Source organism: Myotis yumanensis, unplaced genomic scaffold (genome assembly GCF_028538775.1).
Source record: "Myotis yumanensis isolate MYYU_CA2020_CCGP unplaced genomic scaffold, mMyoYum1.0.hap1 SCAF_7, whole genome shotgun sequence".
NCBI lineage: Eukaryota > Metazoa > Chordata > Mammalia > Chiroptera > Vespertilionidae > Myotis > Myotis yumanensis.
In genome coordinates, this window is record NW_027223758.1 from 50715357 (window position 1) to 50736690 (window position 21334).

At 36.0% G+C, this 21334-nt stretch overlaps 1 protein-coding gene across 5 annotated transcripts in view; it reads right to left on the reverse strand.

The window, feature by feature from the left end:
- NETO1 (neuropilin and tolloid like 1) overlaps positions 1–21334 on the reverse strand; it is a 99835-nt gene that overhangs the window by 28955 nt on the left and 49546 nt on the right. For 4 of the 5 annotated variants that reach the window (XM_070420458.1, XM_070420459.1, XM_070420457.1 and 1 more), the window contains exons 5-6: positions 6020–6061; positions 5776–5903 (exon numbers count right to left, since the gene is read on the reverse strand). In XM_070420458.1, coding sequence (XP_070276559.1) covers positions 5776–5903; positions 6020–6061 — 170 coding nt within the window. Of the gene's footprint in view, positions 1–5775; positions 5941–6019; positions 6062–21334 lie in introns of those variants that run through there. The other variant, XM_070420461.1, reaches the window with a different exon arrangement.

Sequence of the window (21334 nt, forward strand, 5' to 3'; positions counted from 1 at the left end):
TGCCCCAGTAAAAGTTATGTTTCTAAAAAAAGCAAATCTAATACTCATACTAAAATCTTTCCCTGGCTTCCAAATGGTTATAATGAAAAAAATTAAAATCCATAAACTGGCAAATTTTCCTTCTTATCTTTGAACATCACATAGTTATTTTTATGTACATAACATAACTTCTACAAGAAGTAAGCATTTTCCATTCTCTGTCTACCAACTTCTTTCTGAATTTTCAAGATCTAGTTCAATGGCTGATTGGAAATTCTGTTTTCTTTATGACTTCATTTTTTTCTACATCCATCACATATTATTAAATGCCAGTGTTTTAAGTGCTATACTTAATGATAATGATATAGAACAAAGGACGTTTTCATTATTTTAATATAATAATTCTCAAAATAACATATTTATAAAACTCTAAACTATAACATAAAACCAAAAGACACAGTGTGTTGCAGAATTATAAGGAACACTTGTCATAACTATCTTAAAATGAAACAAATAAGGTTTAGAAAACCTAAGTAACGTTCTCAAAGTGACACAGGCCCCTACGAGTGGTAATGAATTCAGCTTGTCCTTACAATATGCCCCTTAGTATCACACTACACAGCCTCACATACGTATTTTTAAAATTCTCACAGGCTTATATTCTATAAAGAAAGTTAAAATCTTAAACAAGTTGCAACAAAATTAGTAAATAAGCAAAACCATCTTCCTTTTCCTAAATTGACCACTGAGATATCAATGAGGTTCATTGAAAATAAATGTGTCCCTCTGAAGTCAATGGCTGTCTTCAGTTTTCTCCAGAGATACAGTGATTTGAAAGAAGAATATTGCTACCGTTAGAAAGGCAGTGTGTATATCCCGCCCACGTTTGCTCATGTGACACTTCTAGAGAGAAGCTGTATTTTCCCTAGAAGGTGATTGATTTGCAAACTGCAATGACCTATGTCTATGTGCCTTCTATAGTTAAGGGCCATTCTTGTTAGACAGAATACTAATTTACAGAGGAAGTGAACAATTTTATTCTTCACTTCTGAAGTATTCAATTATTTTTTAACTTTTTCCTTATCAATCAAGAAAAGAAATAAAACAAGCCAGTGGGTATGTAGCTTTGCTGGGTGCAGGGTTGTTACTACAAATGTCATTAGCCAGAAAAGTGACCCAGGTTTCCCACACTCACTCTACCAGGCCTCAAGTAAATGCCCTCCCTGCATTCAATTTAAACAATATTCCAGCAGTTAAAGCTCGTGCCATAGCATCACCGAAGGAAAGGGTGCCATATGACAAGGTTTTTACTCAAGGGAGTAAACGACAGAAAGCTCCCCAGTCTCTCTGTTGAAGAAAAGAGAAAATGACCAACAGAATCATTTATAACTCCGGTAAAATAGTCCAATTATAATCTCTCAGTAAATCATTTGGATGCATTCTTCTTTCAAATCAATCACAAAGTTCGAGCTGACAAAATGATTTATTAAACACAACTTGGGAAGCTTCGGAACGCGTAAGCAATTTCTAGCAATATCTGTCTTCCCATCACATTAATAAGGAGAGCAGGGTCCCTTTTGTATACTTACAGCAGGTAAATCTAGCCAACAATTTGCTAAGTAATATATTTACAAACATTTAATCCTGACCGTTCAACCTGGTGCCTCCCTTCACATCACAGTGATGTATAGAAAACACGCATTGTTTGGGGCAGTTATTTAAGACTTGCCAGAACACTTTTCTCCTAGATAAATACAAATTAAATACACACAGCCTGAGAAACACTGTCCATGGTTTCAAAACTTTACACTTTGATAAATAAAGCCACATTCAAAAACATGTGTATGCAGTCCCTGACACTGAAATATTGCCGATTCAATTCCCGGTCAGGGCATGTGCAGGAGAGAGCAATCCATGTTTTTCACATTGAACCTTCTCTCTCTCCCTCTCCCTCGCCCTCTCCCTTCCTTCCTTTCTATCTCTCTCTAAAAAATAAATAAATAAACTCTCTCTCTCTCTCTTTCTCTCTTTCTATATATATATATGTATATATATATATATATATACACACACACACACACACTTGGATTCCTCCTATAGAATCTCATTTGATCTTTGGGAAGCTCCATTATTCAAATATATATATATATATATATATATATTGTGTGTATATATATATATATATATATATATAGCCAGGACTTGTGCAGTTGCTGTTTAATTGTGACTGGACATGCTGGGCTATGTCCAGCAGGACACCCCACGAGTTTGGGAGGCAGCAGCATCCAGAAGAAAGCCAGAATGTCAACCTCTTTTCTGGAATGTTGGTAAAACACACACCCTACAACAAATCTCAATATAACATTATAAACATTATTTTCAGATCACAATAAATAAATATCAAACATTTAAAAAGTCCATCTGAGTAGCCCTCCAAAATCCAGTAGTGCAAAACTGAGATATCATTGAAAAACAGAATTGAACTGTGACATTTTCGTTGGTAGTTACCTAGCCAGTTAAAATTTTCACTTTGTTTACCAAATTTTCATTTCCCTTTTTTGAGATAATGAGGGCAAACTCAATCTTTAGAACCCTAAAAGGTATCGTTGTGATCCATTAGAGTTACTACTCTTTGTCTATTGAATTAGTTTTCTCCTTGCTCTCTAACAAATTACCGCAAATTGAGCAGCTTGACACAATGCCCATTTATCATCTCTGTAGGTTGGAATTACTAGGAAGCTGAACTGTGGTCTCTGTTAAGAGCATATACTAGTATATGAGGCAGAAACCCCAAGTCTTTGTAGCTCGTTTTCTTAACCATTTACCAGGGGTCCGTTTTAGCTCCTAGAAGTCAGTCTTAGCTCTTCACTCTCTGACTTGCCCTTTGTCCACAGCAAGAGAAAATTCTGATGTTTAAAAAGCTCCTGTGATTACATTAGGCTCACCTGGATAAACTCTCTTTTAATTAACTCAGAGTGAACCGATTGGGAACCTTAATTGCATCAGCAAAATCCCTTTTGCCAGGAATTTAACATAATCAAGTGTGTGATATTTTATCTCACTCACTGTCCTAGGGACTAGGCTGGAAATCTCAGGGGTCATCTTTAAGATTCTGCCTACAGCAATTAAGCTCATTATATAGTTAACACAACATCACTATGAAATTGACTTATTATATTTGTCAAGGTTTCTGATTACTTTATCCTAATTTTATTCAAAATATTTTTGAAATAAGGAACAATGTATTCAAAATTAATTTGAAGTTTTAAATGTTGGGTAATTACTAAAAGCTAGAGTTTTATTCTCCCAAGACCTAAAGTCATGAAATTATCTCCATTTATACATTTTTATATGCCTTTGACCAATTTCTTTTTCTGACTTACAAATTTGACATGTCCCCGCATGGTGTGTTTTTGTGGACTGTACTGGGAGTTAGGAGATGAAAATCTTTTCAGCACTGTTACTAACTAGCCAAATATTTGGGCAGTCATCCATTACAGACTCATCAAGTTTTGGCCTTGAAAGGAGTTTAATATTATCTGCGCCCAAAATTTACTTGATTTTTTAAATTATTATACAAAATTCCTGCCAAACTCTACTTGGATTCCTCCTGTAGAATCTCATTTGATCTTTGGGAAGCTCCATTATTCAAACAAAAGCAAAAACCATATTTATATTGATCAAAAGCTATATTTCTCCAGTTTCAAACATTCAAATACATTGCAGTACTAAACCCCAGCAGACTAACCTAATCCTCTGATTCCTGTCAGATGGCAGCCTTCAAAATTTGGAAGATTGCTACCACATCCATTTCTCTAGATAGATATCAGTTTATTTTTTTCCATGAGTTTTAACGGGATGACAGACATTTTGCTTGGCACTAATAAGTAAGCCAAATTTCGTGAAATTAACATTCAAGTAGTTAACATGATTTGATTTCACCCAACATTTGTTTCTGTACCAGACCCAGAACAAGACAGCATGATACCCTTCCACCATCTTTGCCCTAGAAGCTATATGAATACCAAACACTTGCTTACAAAGGCGTTTTCCTTCATCCCATTGTTAACCCTTATAAAACTTCATCACCCTGACTCAGCTTATTCATCTGTCAAATGAGCTAATGAGTAATAGATTTCCGAAGTTCTCCCTGACTGGTATTCCAAATTCTAAGAAACTGAATTAATCACATTCTCATTAAAGGTGACTATCTGTGTTACTACTCCCAAACAAAGCAGATATCATCTATTGTATTCTTAATTTATATACTTCACATACATTTTAATAGAACCCAAATAAGCAAGATGTTTCAATCACCAGTTATCATTCAAATATTCACCCGGAGCCAGTTCAAGTTTAATTTTTACTTTGATCGTCTTTTCTCATAAGCTGCTAGGAACTCCATAAAAATAGAAAACCCACATTGGCAGTCACCTCCAGTTCTCGCTTGTATCCAGTTATTCAAAGCCACTTTCTATACTGTAACCTTTAATTTAACAGAGAAAGTCTGTCACAATTGAGCCATCTTTGTCCAGCTCTGCAGGTGGCTTCCCATTTGGGTAGTAGAATGTCAAATTCTGTAATAGACAGGTTCATTGGGTATTGTTCTGAGATTGTACAAAAGACAGCCTATTTACCAGCTGGGAAAAGGTGTGTGTTTATACTTCCATTAAAACCCTCTCTGTAACAGTGACAGTGACAAAGATGCTGTCTGTGACAATAAGGTGGCACTCATATGTGTCCAGCTGGAAAAAAATACTTTAAAAAAATCTTTCATTCATAGAGTTTAAGAAAAATGTAGCACATGCACATGAAACCACAGATTATGTCAAAGAACATAAAAGAGCAACCCAGCTCCTTTGTAAATAGATGAAGTGAGTTGAGTTTTATGGCACCAATAGCCTTTTATATTTTTTTAAGGAGGAACCACTGCCTTTCTTTGCTATGCAATTAATTTTTTCAAAGATTTGTTTAGATGCAAAGTGACCTGCAAGTGAGAAATCTGGGAGGTGGACCATGGTCTCTAAGTGTCCATACTGAAAGTTTGGGGAAAGGGTGCCACACTTTCAAATTATATGCAGATCCCAGAGTCCGAGCAGGAGAAACCAAGTGAAGAAAGAAAAAAATATATCCTGCAATACGGACTCCCTCAAAGATGACTCTTCTTCCCCTTGTCCTAATATCCAGCCACCAAGTTCTGTGGTATCTATAGGTACAGTTCCCTTCATCTGTCTGCCATCATAAGCTAGTCTCCATGATGAGGATTACTACTTACTGTTAACCCCTCCATCACAGGGGAAACTGTTTTCCCTAATATAGATCTGATCACGTCATTCTCCTGCCCCTCACATTTCCAGGTATCACTAACACTCTCCTAGATCCTGTTTGCCATGGACCTTTTTACAGGTCTATTTTATCTGCCAGAGATCTGTGGATTTGTAAACCCTGGATTATTTCTCTCCTCAATGTGATTTTAGGTTAAAAAGCATAAGTTTAATTATACTTAGAACCATTGCTTAGGGATAACATTTCAATCCATTTTTCAGAGGAGTGGAGCTATGGTAGTGTCTATTGTTCAGATTATAAAATGATCTTTGGCACCATCTCCATATTTCTTATGATGTGAAAGTTACACTGAACAGGGGAAGACAAGTTGCATTTCAAAACCCAAATAAAATGATAGCTTATTGTGGTGCTCTGAAATGCACTGAGCACATCTCATTTGCTGGAAGGTTGTTCAGGCTGTAGACACTCCCCAAGTCACCTGTGCAGTCTGGGTTTGACCTTGAGACTGACCTTGGATCGTGGAGGTGCTCGGATGTACCACTTGCAATCAACGGCCTCGCTAGCAGAAGCTTTGCCTTCCTTCATAATTTGTATAGATTCCACAATTCCTTCTGGACCGCCCATTTCAAACTCACACACTAAATAACAAAATGCCAAACAAACACAAAAATGGAGCTTGAATAATAAACCAAAAGTATATTTCATAGCAGAAAACAAAGTCCTCTGAACATTATTAAATATCTATTTTACCAACCTGGTAATGGTTTCAAAACTCCAAGGTCCTTAAAGTCAGGATCTTAAAAATTGAGAAAAAGACAATTAATGTTATTCTGCCTTTATTACAGAATAATAAATGTTGAGTAACATACCATTACATGATGTTGTGTAACATACCATTAAATGATTCAGAAATCTGCCTTGAAAATCCACATTAGGGGAAATTTAATGCTTAAATTAGAACTGCATGATAATATTGACTGAAATGTTAATTTATGTAACATATTGTTATTACTATAGAGTTTTTATCAATATAAAATAAGCTGTTATGTTGTTGTTGTTTTTTAAAAAACAAAACAAAAACACCTTCCAATGCCATTCTGTCCTCAGATCATCAGATATGAATCTTACTCATTATCTCTAACTCCATAATTGGACAATAGATATTTTTGTAAAATATATGCTTAGATAATTCGAAGTTTGGGTAAACTGCCATTTAGTCTAGATACAACTATTTCGTCTGATTTGAAAGATTCTGTAAATTGTTGAAACACAGTTTTCAACTGAAATATTGGAAGCACAGAGTTAAGATGTAAAACCTAAGGCTCCGCACCCGTGGCGGACTGCACAATCTCTTTTTCCTCTAATCTTTTCCCTAAGGTTTCATGCCACGTTGTGTCTACTCATCACCCATTCTCCCCAGCTTCCTCTCAACCTACAGCAGCTCCAGGTATCTGCTCATAGTCTTCACATAAATGCCAGGGAAGCTTACTTTCTCATGAGTCTCAGAAAAGTCCATAGATGATAGAAACCCAAAATGATGGTCTCCCTTCTATGCCTGGGAATTGATTTTGAGATAGGCATGCAGTCCTCATGATATAAAGGTCAGCCCACAGGAGGGCTGCTGAGAAAGTTTTCCTCAATAATAATAATAATAACAAGGCAGGTATATTGACAGTGAGCTCATGATGAGCAGAATGGAGAGCTGGAGAAGTGAGTCCTTATCTGTTCACTGAGCTTGGTAGTAACCTGCAGTCACCCCCTGAGGGTCTTTGCTTTAAAAACAATATGAGTCCTTCTACTCTCAGTTACTTCAAATTGGATTTTCTTTTATTGATGGGCGAAGGCTTCCAAGCCTATAATTTATCTTGGAGACACATCATGTTCAATTTAAAAGATGACTCTGAAATTTAATTTAATTTTATGACTAGGATATTTGTTATAAATTTAAAATCTTGTAAAGTTAAAAATACAGGGTGGGGCAAAAGTTGGTTTACCGTTGTGAGTATTCGAAATACAGAGCTTATGCTTGTATTGTTATTTATTTATGATTGCATTATTTCTATATAAACAACTGTAAACCTACTTTTGCCCCACACTGTATTTTTCAAGGCACTGCTCAGCAATAGTCTAGGATTGAAATATGAAAGGAGAGTGCTCTTTCTGGAGGGAGTTAGTTCTGGATGTTAAGACTGTGTATGTATGTACATCCGTGTGTCTGTGTGGATGCGATAAACCCACAACTGCAGACCAACAGTACTCGTCATAGGTTGTTGTGTGCCTGTTAAACCATAACATCCACTGATCTGTTGAAATGGAAGGCCTGGGTCAGACATGCTACAATTTAGTCATATCACCTGCTATTTAGACTCAGTTTATTATGGGACATTATTAGAAAGTGGTCATACATTTTGCATTAAGATACAAATTCCTTTATTTTTTTACCTTTCTGGAAAAAAAAAGAAAGAAGTACCTGAAATGCAATTTCCATGAAAGTAGACATGAGGGCAACATAAAGTTACTCAGGATTAGGACACCCCTAGCAGGTTTGTCCCTTCATCTAACTCAATAGGCATTTAGTTATTCTTTCAAATGATGTATATTTAATACCTCCTGTATATAAGAAAAGAGTCATGCTTTGTGTATAGTTACTCAGATGTGTTGTCACCACAGGCAGTTTTGTTGATATTGAAGAGACCATCCACATTTTCTATTATTTTGACATCCAATTTGCTCACCTCAGTTATTTAGATTTTTTATTATTCATTATAACCTTTTCACTATTTTGAATAATGCTTAATAGTCATTATTAGTCAGTACCTCCTTTTGGATTAGTATATTTCAGCCTTGCACGGCTGTTCCTATGATCATGTGGAAATGTGGCTGGTATTCTATTTTCTAGTTGAAGGCTAACATTTGTCATTTTTATAACTCATGCCAGACAATGTTGAGAGAAATGCCAGTTCTTGGAATTGAAAATTTATTTTTGTCTTTGTATAATGCACTGATAGTTTAAAAAAAAAGTTAGGAAAAATTGTTTCTGCAATTCCATTTGAATTAGCCACCAGTCATATCATCATCACCATAACTAATGGCCCATACAATCTGTGAAAACAAACAAATATAAACAATACAATGATTTTTAAAAACAGCTGACACTGAATTTAAGAATACTAAGATGGACTAATTGCTCAGGTTGTTCAAGGATAATGACAAATTATTACGCAGAAGTGCAATGAAGTTGACTAAGTTATCTCCTATTCTAGATGCCCCCTCCCAATCTACTCTCCACTAAGCAACTGGAATACATTTTATAAAATATAAATTTAAATCTAACCATGATACAATCTGGCTTTCCATTGCTGTTGGAATAAAACCAGAACTCCTTTTCATGGACTATAAAGCCCTGTGTTCTTGCCCCTGACCACCTGACCCCAAATAACCCCCACTGCTCACCTCTGCTCTCTCCTCTCAAGACACATTGACCCTTTCTCTTTTCTGCAGCTTCCCATGACCCCAGGCTGTTCTTATTCTCAGGGCTTTGAACTTAAACCCTTTCCCATCTGCAATGGTTTTCTCTCAGGTCCTTGCAGAGCTGGATCTTTCTCATTTTTCAGTTCTTAAATCAAATATGATATTCTTAGAAAGGTCTTCCTGGGTGACCCTGTTTACAGTGGTATTGTTTCTTTTGTTACTATAGTTGACTATTATTTTGCTATTTGTTTTGTTGACCATATTCTCCCACTGGACTGAAAGACTTTCTCCACCACCATTGCACTGTCCATGTCTAAAGGCGGCGAGAAGGATGACACAGAGCATTTCAAAGAGGCCTCTTACCTATGGAAAGGAGAAATCTACTCCAAACGAAACGGGAAAGCTGTGCACGAGGAACAAACAAATGACAAAAGCTATCATTCCTTCAGCTTTATAAATGTCAGTAATTTGCCTTATTGTGATTCAGGCAGAAAAAATATTTTCTAGTAATTTTATTGTGACAGTTTGATTGCAACATTATTTGGAAACAAAGAATTGCTTGAAAAGTATTGAATATTTCAAATGTAGACATAATTAGCTCTTGAAAAGCGGAATATCTCAGCTATTGTGTGTGTTTCTCCAGCCGATATGATAACTCATCCATGAAGATGCGTTGGCAGTGTTGTTCACTGCCAGTTTGAAGCTATAACAAATATTTGTTGGATTTCAAAGAGCTCATCATATTTATGTTTGAAAAATTTGGTTCTTTTTCTTTAATGATTGATCTCAAATTGAGGCTACAATGGAGCTAGTTCTTGCAATCAGTTGATTCAAAACTGTTGTGTTGCTTCACACACAATAAGTTAAATTTTAATATCCAGAAAGCCTGGAGAAGAAAAGATTGTCTTATACTTTTGTTTCTTATTTAGAATTTTGGCATTTGCTTTGGTGTAGATTCTTCACATCCTTGAGTCAAAGAACTCTGTTTTGCAAATTTCTTTTCAGCATTTTTAGATGTGACATGGTACCACTGAGTCAAGAAAGAAAATCTTCTACTTTTCCCTTCAAAAGTCTGCAATGCATCTTTTCACATTAAAGAAACCACATAAATTTTTCATTTATTTTATAATGAAATAATAAATGTTAATATAATAATTGTATAGGTATATAATAACATGCTTCATATTAAAGAAAACTAGAGGCCTGGTGCACAACATTCATGCACTGGGGGTGGGGGCATTCCTCAGCCCCGCCTGCACCCTCTCACAGTCCGGGACCCCTCAGGAGATGTCTGACTGCCGGTTTAGGGGAGCAGGCCTAAGCCGGCAGTCGACATCCTCTGAGGGGTCCTTAGTGCTGCCCCGGAGATGGGAGAGGCTCCTGCCACTGCTGCTCCACTCACCAGCCATGAGCCCTGCTTCTGGCTGAGGGACACTCTCCCTGTGGGAGTGCACTGACCACCAGGGGGCAGCTCCTGCATTGAGCATCTGTCTCCTGGTGGTCAGTGCGTGTTACAGCAACCAGTCGTTCTGCCATTCAGTCAATTTACATATTAGGGTTTCATTATATAGGATAGTTATTCTATATTATTTTTTGTATGGAGAAAGTTTTTTGAAAAAGTATTTCAAAACAAAAAGAAATAAAAGCTTAAACTTGTTTGTCACCACTCTGAAACTAAAAATGACAAAGTTGCTGGAATATCTTACAAAATAGGTTACTGTGTTGCATTGACTGGAGAAGCCCACACAGATTCTCAGGAAACTAATCAAACAGCTGCCACTGCTGAATGGCTACTGGATAAAAGTCAGTGGGAAAAAAATCCCAGGACACAGCTGCTTTCTAACCATACAGTAGCACTCTGATTTTCAATTTTAGGTGAAGCAAGAAGACAGAGTTAATATCTTGTTTGTGTAACAAATAGACAAATGTGCAGACATGGTTGAGCTGGCTTATTTTGCTTGAGTTTGTCCAGTTTCAGCATGGGGTAATCTTAGAAGGCTGCTTTCATGTGGCTGCTTGGCAGCAAAATGAAGGAGTGATGAAGTATTCAAAACATTGGATAACTGGAATCTTATGACTTGTAGGAGAACATCTGTGTTGATAGAGCAAAGTCAATGGTGAATGAAACTGCTGATGCCCTAACATGAGACAACAGCACCAATCTTCATGGTTAGCATTGCCTGTATAACTTATCCCTATGCATTTGTGGGGCAAAGAACTATTTTACTTAAAAGTCTCCTTAATGAGGCCTGGCCGGGTAGTTCAGTTTGTTAGACCTTCATGCAAGGTTGCAGGTTCAATCCCTGGTGAGTGCACATATGGGGAGCAACCAATAAATGCATAAATAAGTGGAATAACAATTCAATATTTCTCTATCATCTATCTATCTATCTATCTATCTATCGATCATCTATCTATCCATCTATCTATCTCTTTCTCTCTCAAATCATTAAAAAAAAGTATTCTTGATGAAGCACTAAAAATTACTTTTCTTAATTTAAAATTTTGAGTGCACGTCTTTGCTTCAGGCTGAACATAGTAAATCTGTTGATTTTAAGGGGAACAATTGACAATGTTGGCTGCAAATGATAAAATTCAAGCTTTAAGCAATCAATGTGTACTTGACAGTTTCTCAAGCCTTAAGAATTTTTAAGTGTGACTGTTGATTTGAACAAATATTATTTTTTCCCTTAAATAATGAAATGTGTCATCATTTGGAAGATATGTATAACTGTGATCCAATAACTGTCAACTAATAAGGCATGATGTTAACCACATGGGTGTTAAAGAGGCATTCAAAGAACAAAGTACACTGATAGATTTTAATGTAACAGAATATAAAAATTCATTGATAGAGTTTCACATTCCTCATTGCAACTAACCTTTAAGAAACTATTGCTTTTTGAGGTTTGAAGTAGTATCCATCTTAAAAGACTACAAAAATATTTTTTCTTTTTCTAATTATCTATCTCTGTGAGGCTAACGTTTCCTCATATATTTTACCCATGAAGACACATTGGAACAGATGTAATGCTGAAGCAGATGTGAGAATCTAGTTGCCCTCTAATAAGCAAGATATTAAGTAGATTTACAAAAATGTGAAACAATGCAATTATCTAGTTTTTATTTCAATATTTATTAATTAATATTTCAATATTAACAAAATGTTTAAAATGTTTTTATGTTAACACATCATTGGTTTATTAATGTAATTTTTCTATATATTAATAAATAGCTAATTAAAATTTTATCCTAAGTGTATAGTATGATAAATATTGAATGATATAGCTACATAAATGAAAGCACTTTGAGGTCTTCAGTATTTTTTAAAAGAGGATAAGGCTTTTGAAACACCAATATTTCAGAATTTCTGCTCTAACATACCCCATCTTGGCATCATAGATACATGCCTTCTCCCAACAAAACTCTAAGTTACAATTTAAGTCAGGCTTGTGCAATGCCTGTATTTCATATCCCGAAGGAATTTCCACAATACCAGCCATGCTATAGATGGCCTTTCAGTGAATCACTGTTTATCTGATGAGAATATGACTGAATCAAATCAGAAGCATCTTCATTTTACAAATGAGTAAAATGGGAGTTCAACAACTTTAGAAATATGCAACTTGTTTTAACTTATAACCTAAATCACTTAGTAGCTATCTGTACATCTCAAATCAAGAAATATTTCTAAAACTATTGTTTTAGCTATAATGAGGATGTTGTTTGTATACAGTTCAAGTATGCCATTACCACAGGACACAGTGACATTCCCAGAACAGCACTTATGAGGAAATGTAATTGCCTGACATGTCCATGTAATTATATTTACAAAACCTTCTGATTATAGAGATCAACTTTGATCCTTTGATATGTTTGCTTTGCATAACTCAACTACCTGACAGCTGTCTTAGAGAAAGTTAATCAATATTCTTCTCAATCTTTCACAACCTCATACATCTCGATTTATGTCATTAGCTCCATAATGTCTCCACTTCTCATCTCTACTGACTTTTGAAAGCCCTGTGATGTCTGTGGGCATATCTGTATTAAACCAGACATGGCATCGATAACTGTCCATGTCAATGGCCACTTTCCCATTTCCATCCTTCTTTGCTTCTCTGCAACCCACCCCACTGTTAATCCCTGGCTTCCTACTCAACATAGAAAAGCACTGTGTTTATAGTTTTTGAAATCAGTTAACTGAATTTAAGATGCTGTTTTTAAATTATTTGCAAAAGAATCTTGACAGCACAGTATTAAAATAGTTTGCTCCATCATATCTTAAGAATCTGATTTATTTCAATCTTGTCTAAAAGCAACATCACTCCAGTATAAAATCATAGCAGAACATTTTAAACCTTTTTTAAAGGTCTACTGTTACCTCGAAATATTGGGTTGGCAATTATAGCTTTACATGGAGTTTGCCTTTCAGTCGTAACGGCAGCACAGAGATCGAGTTCACATACCTTGCCTTCTTTTTTCATAGTGTAACATCAAATTTACTCATATATGAATTTTAGGAAATCAAACTTTACAAGAATTTCAGGAAGGAAATTTGCAAGTCCTTTAAAATGGTAGTTGATATTTTCATGGCTTTCTTGCTTCCTTATTTTATTTATTTAGCAGTAAAATATGAAGGTGCCTCATGATGCTTATATTTAAATTATTAAATAAATTGGGAGAACAACTCTTACAAATGAGTGCACAGAAGCTGGATTTTGCTTATGTTCACATTAAGTAGGCTTTTACTATGTTTTTATTTTTGTTTTGTTTTTTTGATAGTCATAAGGCAATAGTATTTTTTGTGGGGAAAATATGCATTTACTTTATAGAATAAAAACCAGCTTAATGGAAGGAGGGAAGAACTCATTGGAATGACAAGAAATAAATAAGATTTAAAGAAAAACAGATTGTTCAAAACTGGTGTTTGGTGTTTGCATATTTGAATTACCTATCATAGAACATATTTTTTTTCCTATCCAAGATAAACCAGGGAAGTTCTTGATGGATTATTAGCAAACTTCACTCCCCCAATTCTCTCAGAACACTGTCATTCACTCACCCAAGTAAGTCCATCCTAAACCGCATGAAACCCAAAATGAACAAGCCCACCTTTGAATCACCCATTTCACTAGAGCTGGGTTAGTAGAGCACTTCTTACTGCACAATGGTGGTGCTAACACTTATTTATAAAACACTTCCAAAGCCCTCCTCTTTCTACTACTTCCCATTCACTCCTTTCCCATTATCCATTCATGTTTATTGATATGCACAACTGTGTTGATTTGTAATCAGGGAGAAGATGTTGACCACAGGAGAGGTTAGAGCTAATACACAGCAGTAGTAAGGAGCGGGGTCTGAACTTTTATGCCCAGAAGAGTGAGAGCATAAATGACTTTTCATGATGCCATGTGAGAGTCTGGGCGCAAATAACTGCATTGCTTGCGGACAGGGCTAGCAAGCATGCACAAGGCTGCAGAGGGATAGCATGCAGCGGCCAAAACCTGAATGTGGGGTGACAACACAAGTTGTGTGTGTGTGTACACTTGTGTGGTGGGGGGGTGGCTTATCCTCACATCAGCCTCTTTCATCCCACTCTGTCGCTGTGTGCTAATAAACAATGTCACATAAAAATAAAAACATTAAAACATTTGATAAGAAAAGGTAGATTTTCTCCATTTCATTTAAAAAAATACAAATGCAAGTATCACAGGAAAGCCTTAAAGTTACAGCTAAATAAATATAGTGTGGACACAATAAACCTGTATAAGCCATGCAAATGGAGCCGCAAGTCAAGATCTTTTGTGCTTCCTGAATTTGGTGAGCCTCACCCCTTCTATATAGAGCTGGAAAGACCTTTAATGGCAGCATTGGGAGCATTCTCTGCTGGTGGCATTGGCAAGGACATCAGAATGGATATGCCAGGCACCAGCAGTGCAGAAGGGCCAAGGGAGCCAGCACAGGACTGGGGGGAAAGCAAATGTGAAAAGCCAAGTGCTGCCCTCCAATAGATTGGAGTAAAAGCACACAGGAGGCCCCTCTTGACAAATCCTGAAGAAAGCCATGGAATGAATAGAAGAGGATAAATTCTGCTTGTCTGGAGAAAGGGCTGAAGTTGCCATATTTTGTTATTAAAGGTAAATGTGTCCTCATTTCTAAGTCACAAGGCTCATCTCCTTTCGCCAAGGTTGGAATCTTTGAGTTCTAACCATCCGTCTGCTCTTCAAATCAACAAAATGCTGCAACACACTTTTTTATAAAAGCCACATGCAATGAGTAATGATATAGAAAAACTGAGACTTAAAGAACACAAAATGATATACCCAGCAAGTAGTTTAAAAAAACTTATATAAGGATTTTATGGTAAACAGAATGAGTTTAACAGCAAAACCAAAACATATAACCAAAAAGTAGGTTGGATATTTATTTTGAAAAGAATTCAGCAGAAAAATTTAATGACGTTGAGCCTATATATTATGTGACAACAATTATTGACAGAATCCTACCTTCTCAGGCATCAATTTCCTTCTTTCTAAAAGATTAGATAAAAATATCAACTGGGCTTGATGTGGAAGCGGGGGTGGGGGGTGGGGGGAAGAAACTTGGGAATATTGACTAGATAACAGATAACAATATAGATTTTTTCAATTATGCAGTGCTCTAGAAATACGAGTTATCCCATGCAAATACAATTCTGAATTTGAGCTCCTGGGTGATAAATGGATAAAAAATACCTAACATATTATTTTAAAAATATATCTAAAATATTACTGCTGCTCTAAAGCCATTATTTGCAAAATCAAATACCATTGTAGCCTCACTGTTTACTCTGCATGCTGCACTTATTTCCACTAGACAGCATTTAACTTTGGGGTTATTAAGGAGTTCACCTCGCCTCCCCAAATGATTGAGATCGGCGGAAGAATTCCTGCAGAAAACTCTGACATAGTTTCTACTGCATGTTTACAAATAGCCAAATAATGCCAGATACTCATAAATGCCCAAATATCTACTTTTTCCTTAATACATAACAACATGTACTAGGTACAAAAAAACCTCTTAGCTCAGAAATTACACCTACATTTTAGATAATGTTAAAATTGAGCTAATCTAAATGAGTATGAAGCCACTACTACGAAAGCATTGTGTCTAATGTCACAGCTGGATATTTCAGGTGTTTAGATGCAGGCAACTATCTGAAAGAATCATCACTTACTTTTATTCTCCTCTAGCAAGTAACCTTGGCCCATTTTAAGTATAGGAGAATTAATATGTTGAAAAATTTTCAAAATCCTTTCATCTCTATTTGTTGCATCTCTTTGGACCCCCTGGTACTCATTTCCCCAATATTACAGTGATTCAGGAAGTATCAGTGGGTCTCTGAATAATGAGTATGCCACTTGAGAATACAAGTGATCAGGGTCGGGTTTCCAGTGTTGAACCATATGTTAAGAAAGACCAAAGCTCCTCAAACACTTCTGCCTCTCAGAAAGAATTCCTTTTTAGAAACGTAACCTCCCTCTTGGTGAACTGGATAGAATTGTAGATGCTGGAGCTCTAGACAGAGCTAGACTGCTGGGGTCACTTGGACCCCAAATTTATCATCTGAGGATTGTAAAAATTAAACACATTTCCAGCCCATATCACATACATACAACTCAGACAGTTCTCTGAAATGTATCTTAGAATTTTTAGTAGTGCTATACTAACATTTCTTTCCATTGGCTTTTACAAAAATTTGTATAATTATAAAAATCGTGTTGCATTATGAAAACCTTGAGTGATTCAGGTGCCCTTGAGCTGCAGTTGAATACACAGCTGTTTATTAAGACATTGGCTAAATCTGGACTCCCTTTGTTCAATTTTCTATCCCTCAAATATAAGAGCACCTAAAGTTATTTCATTAAGAAGTCTGAAAATAATCCAAGTCTTCCCCAGAGTAATGGTCTAAAATAGTATAAATCAATATCATAATTTTTAGTTTGGAAGGGAGAATTAGGTCTCTCCTGTTTAGTCAGAGTATGATTGATGAGCTCCTATCAGTTATATTCCCTTAGACTTTTCATTTTTATCAGTCGTTAGCCTTCTCCTGATTACCTGAGCTGAAAGTTCAAAAATAAATTTAACTTGACTTTACACTTTCTTTCAATCAAAAAGATACCAAGAACTTTCAATTATTCTTTGTAAAATTGCTCACTACAAACCTCCTTTTTCATCTACTATGGTCATCTTAGTCCCAGCCTCATCACCTTAGAGCAGCAGTTCTCAACCTGTGGGTCATGACCTCTTTGGGGGTCGAACAACCTTTCACAGGGGTCACCTAAGACCATCGGAAAACACATATATAATTACATATTAATCACTATGCTTTAATTATGTTCAATTTATAACAATGAAAATACATCCTGCATATCAGATATTTACATTACGATTCATAACAGTAGCAAAATTACAGCTATGAAGTAGCAACAAAAATAATTTTATGGTTGGGGGTCACCACAACATGAGGAACTGTATTAAAGGGTTGCGGCATTAGGAAGGTTGAGAACCACTCCCTTAGGGCATCTGAATCCTGACCAGCCTCTTCACCTTAGTCCTTCCTTCCTCCAGAACTTTGCATATAATGTTTGACCTAAGCTGACCTAAAAGGCTGTGGCCAACACCAACTGCCAAGTATGGGAATGAGGGTATTGGACCATCCCCATGCTCATCATCTCACCACATGCATGTACTTCTTCCTCAAATGAATATTCTATTCTGAAAATGCAATTTCATTTCAAGTTAAACATGAGGCAATTTTTAGTCCAGAGGATCCATCACTGATTGAGAGGTTATGATCAACTTAATGATTAAAATGTTTACATTATAGTATTATTATTAATATTATGATAGTTCCTTAGGAAAAAATATAGTATAAAATATTATAATTTATAAAAATTTCTTCTTTATCTATTAGTCAAATAGAGCAAACAAGCAATGCATTCTTTTGAAATTTCTGATAGTCATTGAAAATTTATTACATGTTCAATTTTCCAATATTAACAGCACAAAAAAACTCTAAAAATTAGCTAAAAGAAAAAACAGGAGAACAAATATATCACATACATATATATGAGTGTGCATGTATACATATATATTCTATTCCTAAAACACACAGACATATCTCTATAATAAATTCTATTTTCCACTGATTTACATAGAAATGTCCTTTCTTCTTTTTATTTTTTATCTGCCATTGACTTAAGCCCTGATGAATCTAAATTACTTCTCCATTTTCTCCCTCCTCTCTCTCATCTTCTTTTCTGCTTACTTTCTCTTTTTCACTGTGTCTCTATACTTTCTTCCCAATTTCTGGTGAGAATTACTCTGGAGAGCTCAGATGCAAGGCCCCAGCAATCATGTGGCAATCATGTCCTGCTCAGCAAGAATAACGGAGGTCTTCCACGTAAAAAAAATAGTGCCACAGAAAAACTGTGCCACAGTTCATTCCAAAGATGTCCATACATTAGCAACAAACCTTAGTTTACTTATTTATTTGATATTGTTGGCTTTACTGATAACGAAGAGCTTCTAAAAAGCTATATAAATGCTGAGATGTTGAGAACTGATTAACTAAGCAATGTTATGATTTCAAAAATATTTTATATCAATGCTGGATTTATGTTTCCCTCATAATAAAGCCTTTAATTAAACTTAAGAATGCCAACATTAAAATACATAATGAAACCTGGAATTGAGGAAACTGACTTACAATTTTTAAAAACATTGAGGCATAATATAATTGTAATTTAATTTGTTAATTTTCATGTTAAAACTCCTTTTCTTAAACATTGAAATTGCTTATTGTCAACTACCATGAAAATTTCCACATGAAAGATGAAATAAAAATAAAATAATATTAAGCATAAAAGGCAATGTTAAATGTAGAGAAACTGCTAAATAAAATACAATGAAAGCAAAAATGTATACTTTTTCTTTAAGCACATAAAATTAAATTTGAATTATATTTTATGTGAAAAAGATCGTGATTTTATGATGCTAAATTTAAATATTTCAAGACCTATTTTTCTTAGCTTATTTTAGTTAAAGAAACCATTTCGGTCTCCATTTTAAAACTTATTTTCGTGGCGAGAGATGCACACAATAAAAACTTAAACATGTAGCTGTTGTGATTCTGGCACCAGAAAGATGAAAAGGTTTCTGGTTTTGCTTTTGTACTACTAGGAAGTGAAAAATATGTTTTCCATTAAAGCTAAATGAGTGAAAAATATAAAATCTATAAGGTACCTTAGAGAGGCCTTTTGACATATGGATACTTCATTAATATTCATTTAATTTACATATAGAAACTAAGAGGAGAATAAATTATTTGTACTTTTCATGTTTCAGGAAAGCACAGCAGTAAATGTGCTAGGATCAAATTTTACAAGCTTGTTTCTAAAATTTAAATTCATTGCAATAGACCTCAATGTGGAATTAAATAAAGAGATTGACATGTTGGAAACCATATACTTGGAAAGGGATATCAATTACAGAGCATGCAGCCTGCATTCTCCTTTGCTGTCTTTACCTAACTACACAATAGAACCCTGTTCCTCTCCGCGCCAGCTCACTGGCTGCCCTACTACTAGTTCTGTTTGCCCAACAGACTTTTTATCTCCTTGCTGCAGCTTTGAGAACTTATAGGATGGTGTAATGGTTCATGTGTCAATCTGGCTGGGCCATTGGGTGCCCAACATTATTCTAGGTGTGTCCATGAGGGCGTTTCCAAATGACATTGATTTTGAATCATAGAGTAAAGAAGATTGCCCTCCCAGGTGTGGGTGAGCCTCATCAATGGGTTAGTAGAGGACCTGAAGAGAACAAAAGGAAACAAAATAAGAGGGAAGTCCTCCTGCCCGACTATTGAGCCAAGACATCAGCCTTTTCCTGCCTTTGGACTTCGACTAAAAAATGGGCTCTTGCTGAGTCTAGAGCCTGCCTGCTTCTGACTGGCTCTCTTGGTCCTCAGGCCTTTGAATTTGGGCTGAAACTACACCATCAGCTCTCCTGGGTCTTCAACTGTGGATACATGGACTTCTCAGCCTCCGCATCATGTGATCCAATTTCTGATCACAAGTCTTACATATATGCATATATAAATGGTTCTGTTTCTCTGAAGAACCATTACCAATAGGAATGGCACAAGGCCCTTCATGACCTATCCCTGTCTATCTTTCTTGCCCATTGCCTGCCCAGGAAAGAGCCCTAAATCCCCTGGAAACAGCAGCCCTGCCTGACACCCTATATCTTCTCTATCCCTTAGCTCTTGGTTTGTTGTCTCCTGGAGCTGAGCCTTTTGTGCTCTTTATGTCCTTCTCTTTTTTTTTTTTTTTTTTTTTTTTTTTTTTTTTTTTTTTTTTTTTTATTATTTTTTTTTTTTTTTTTTTTTAATATATATATATATATTTTTTTTATTTTCCTCTTAAAGTATTACAAAGGGTATTACATAAGTATCCTTTCCCCCCCCCCCCCCGCCCTTGACAAACCACTACCCTCCCTTACCCCCCAGTGTCTTATGTCCATTAGTTATGCTTATATGCATGCATACAAGTCCTTCGGTTGATCTCTTACTCCCCTCCCTCCTGCCCCACAACTCTCTCTGGCCTTCCCACTGCAGTTTGACAATCAGTTTGAGGCAGCTCTGCCTCTGTATCTATTATTGTTCAAAAGTTTGTAATGGTCTTTATTATCCATGAATGAGTGAGATCATGTGGTATTTTTCCTTCATTGACTGGCTTGTTTCACTTAGCATAATGCTCTCCAGTTCCATCCATGATGTTGCAAATGGTAGGAGTTCCTTCTTTTTAACAGCAGCATAGTATTCCATCGTGTAGATGTACCACAGTTTTCTAATCCATTCATCTACTGATGGGCACTTAGGCTGTTTCCAGATCTTAGCTATGGTGAATTGTGCTGCTATGAACATCTGGGTGCATATATCCTTTCTGATTGGTGTTTCTGGTTTCTTGGGATATATTCCTAGTAGTGGGATCACAGGGTCAAATGGGAGTTCCATTTCCAATTTTTTGAGGAACCTCCATACTGCCTTCCATAGTGGCTGCACCAGTCTGCATTCCCACCAGCAGTGCACAAGTGTTCCTTTTTCTCCACATCCTCTCCAGCACTTGTCGTTTGTTGATTTGTTGATGATGGCCATTCTGACAGGTGTGAGATGGTACCTCATTGTTGTTTTGATTTGCATCTCTCGGATGATTAGTGACTTTGAGCATGTTTTCATATGTCTCTTGGCTTTCTGAATGTCCTCTTTTGAAAGGTGTCTATTTAGATCCTTTGCCCATTTTTTGATTGGATTGTTTATCTTCTTTTTGTTAAGTTGTATGAGTTCCCTATAAATTTTGGAGATTAAGCCCTTATCAGATATGACGTTGGCAAATATGTTTTCCCACGAGGTGGGTTTTCTTGTTGTTTTGTTGATGGTTTCTTTTGCTGTGCAGAAGCTTTTTATTTTGATGTAGTCCCATTTGTTCAGTTTCTCTTTAGTTTCAACTGCCCTAGGAGCTGTATCAGTGAAGAAATTGTTTTGGCATATGTC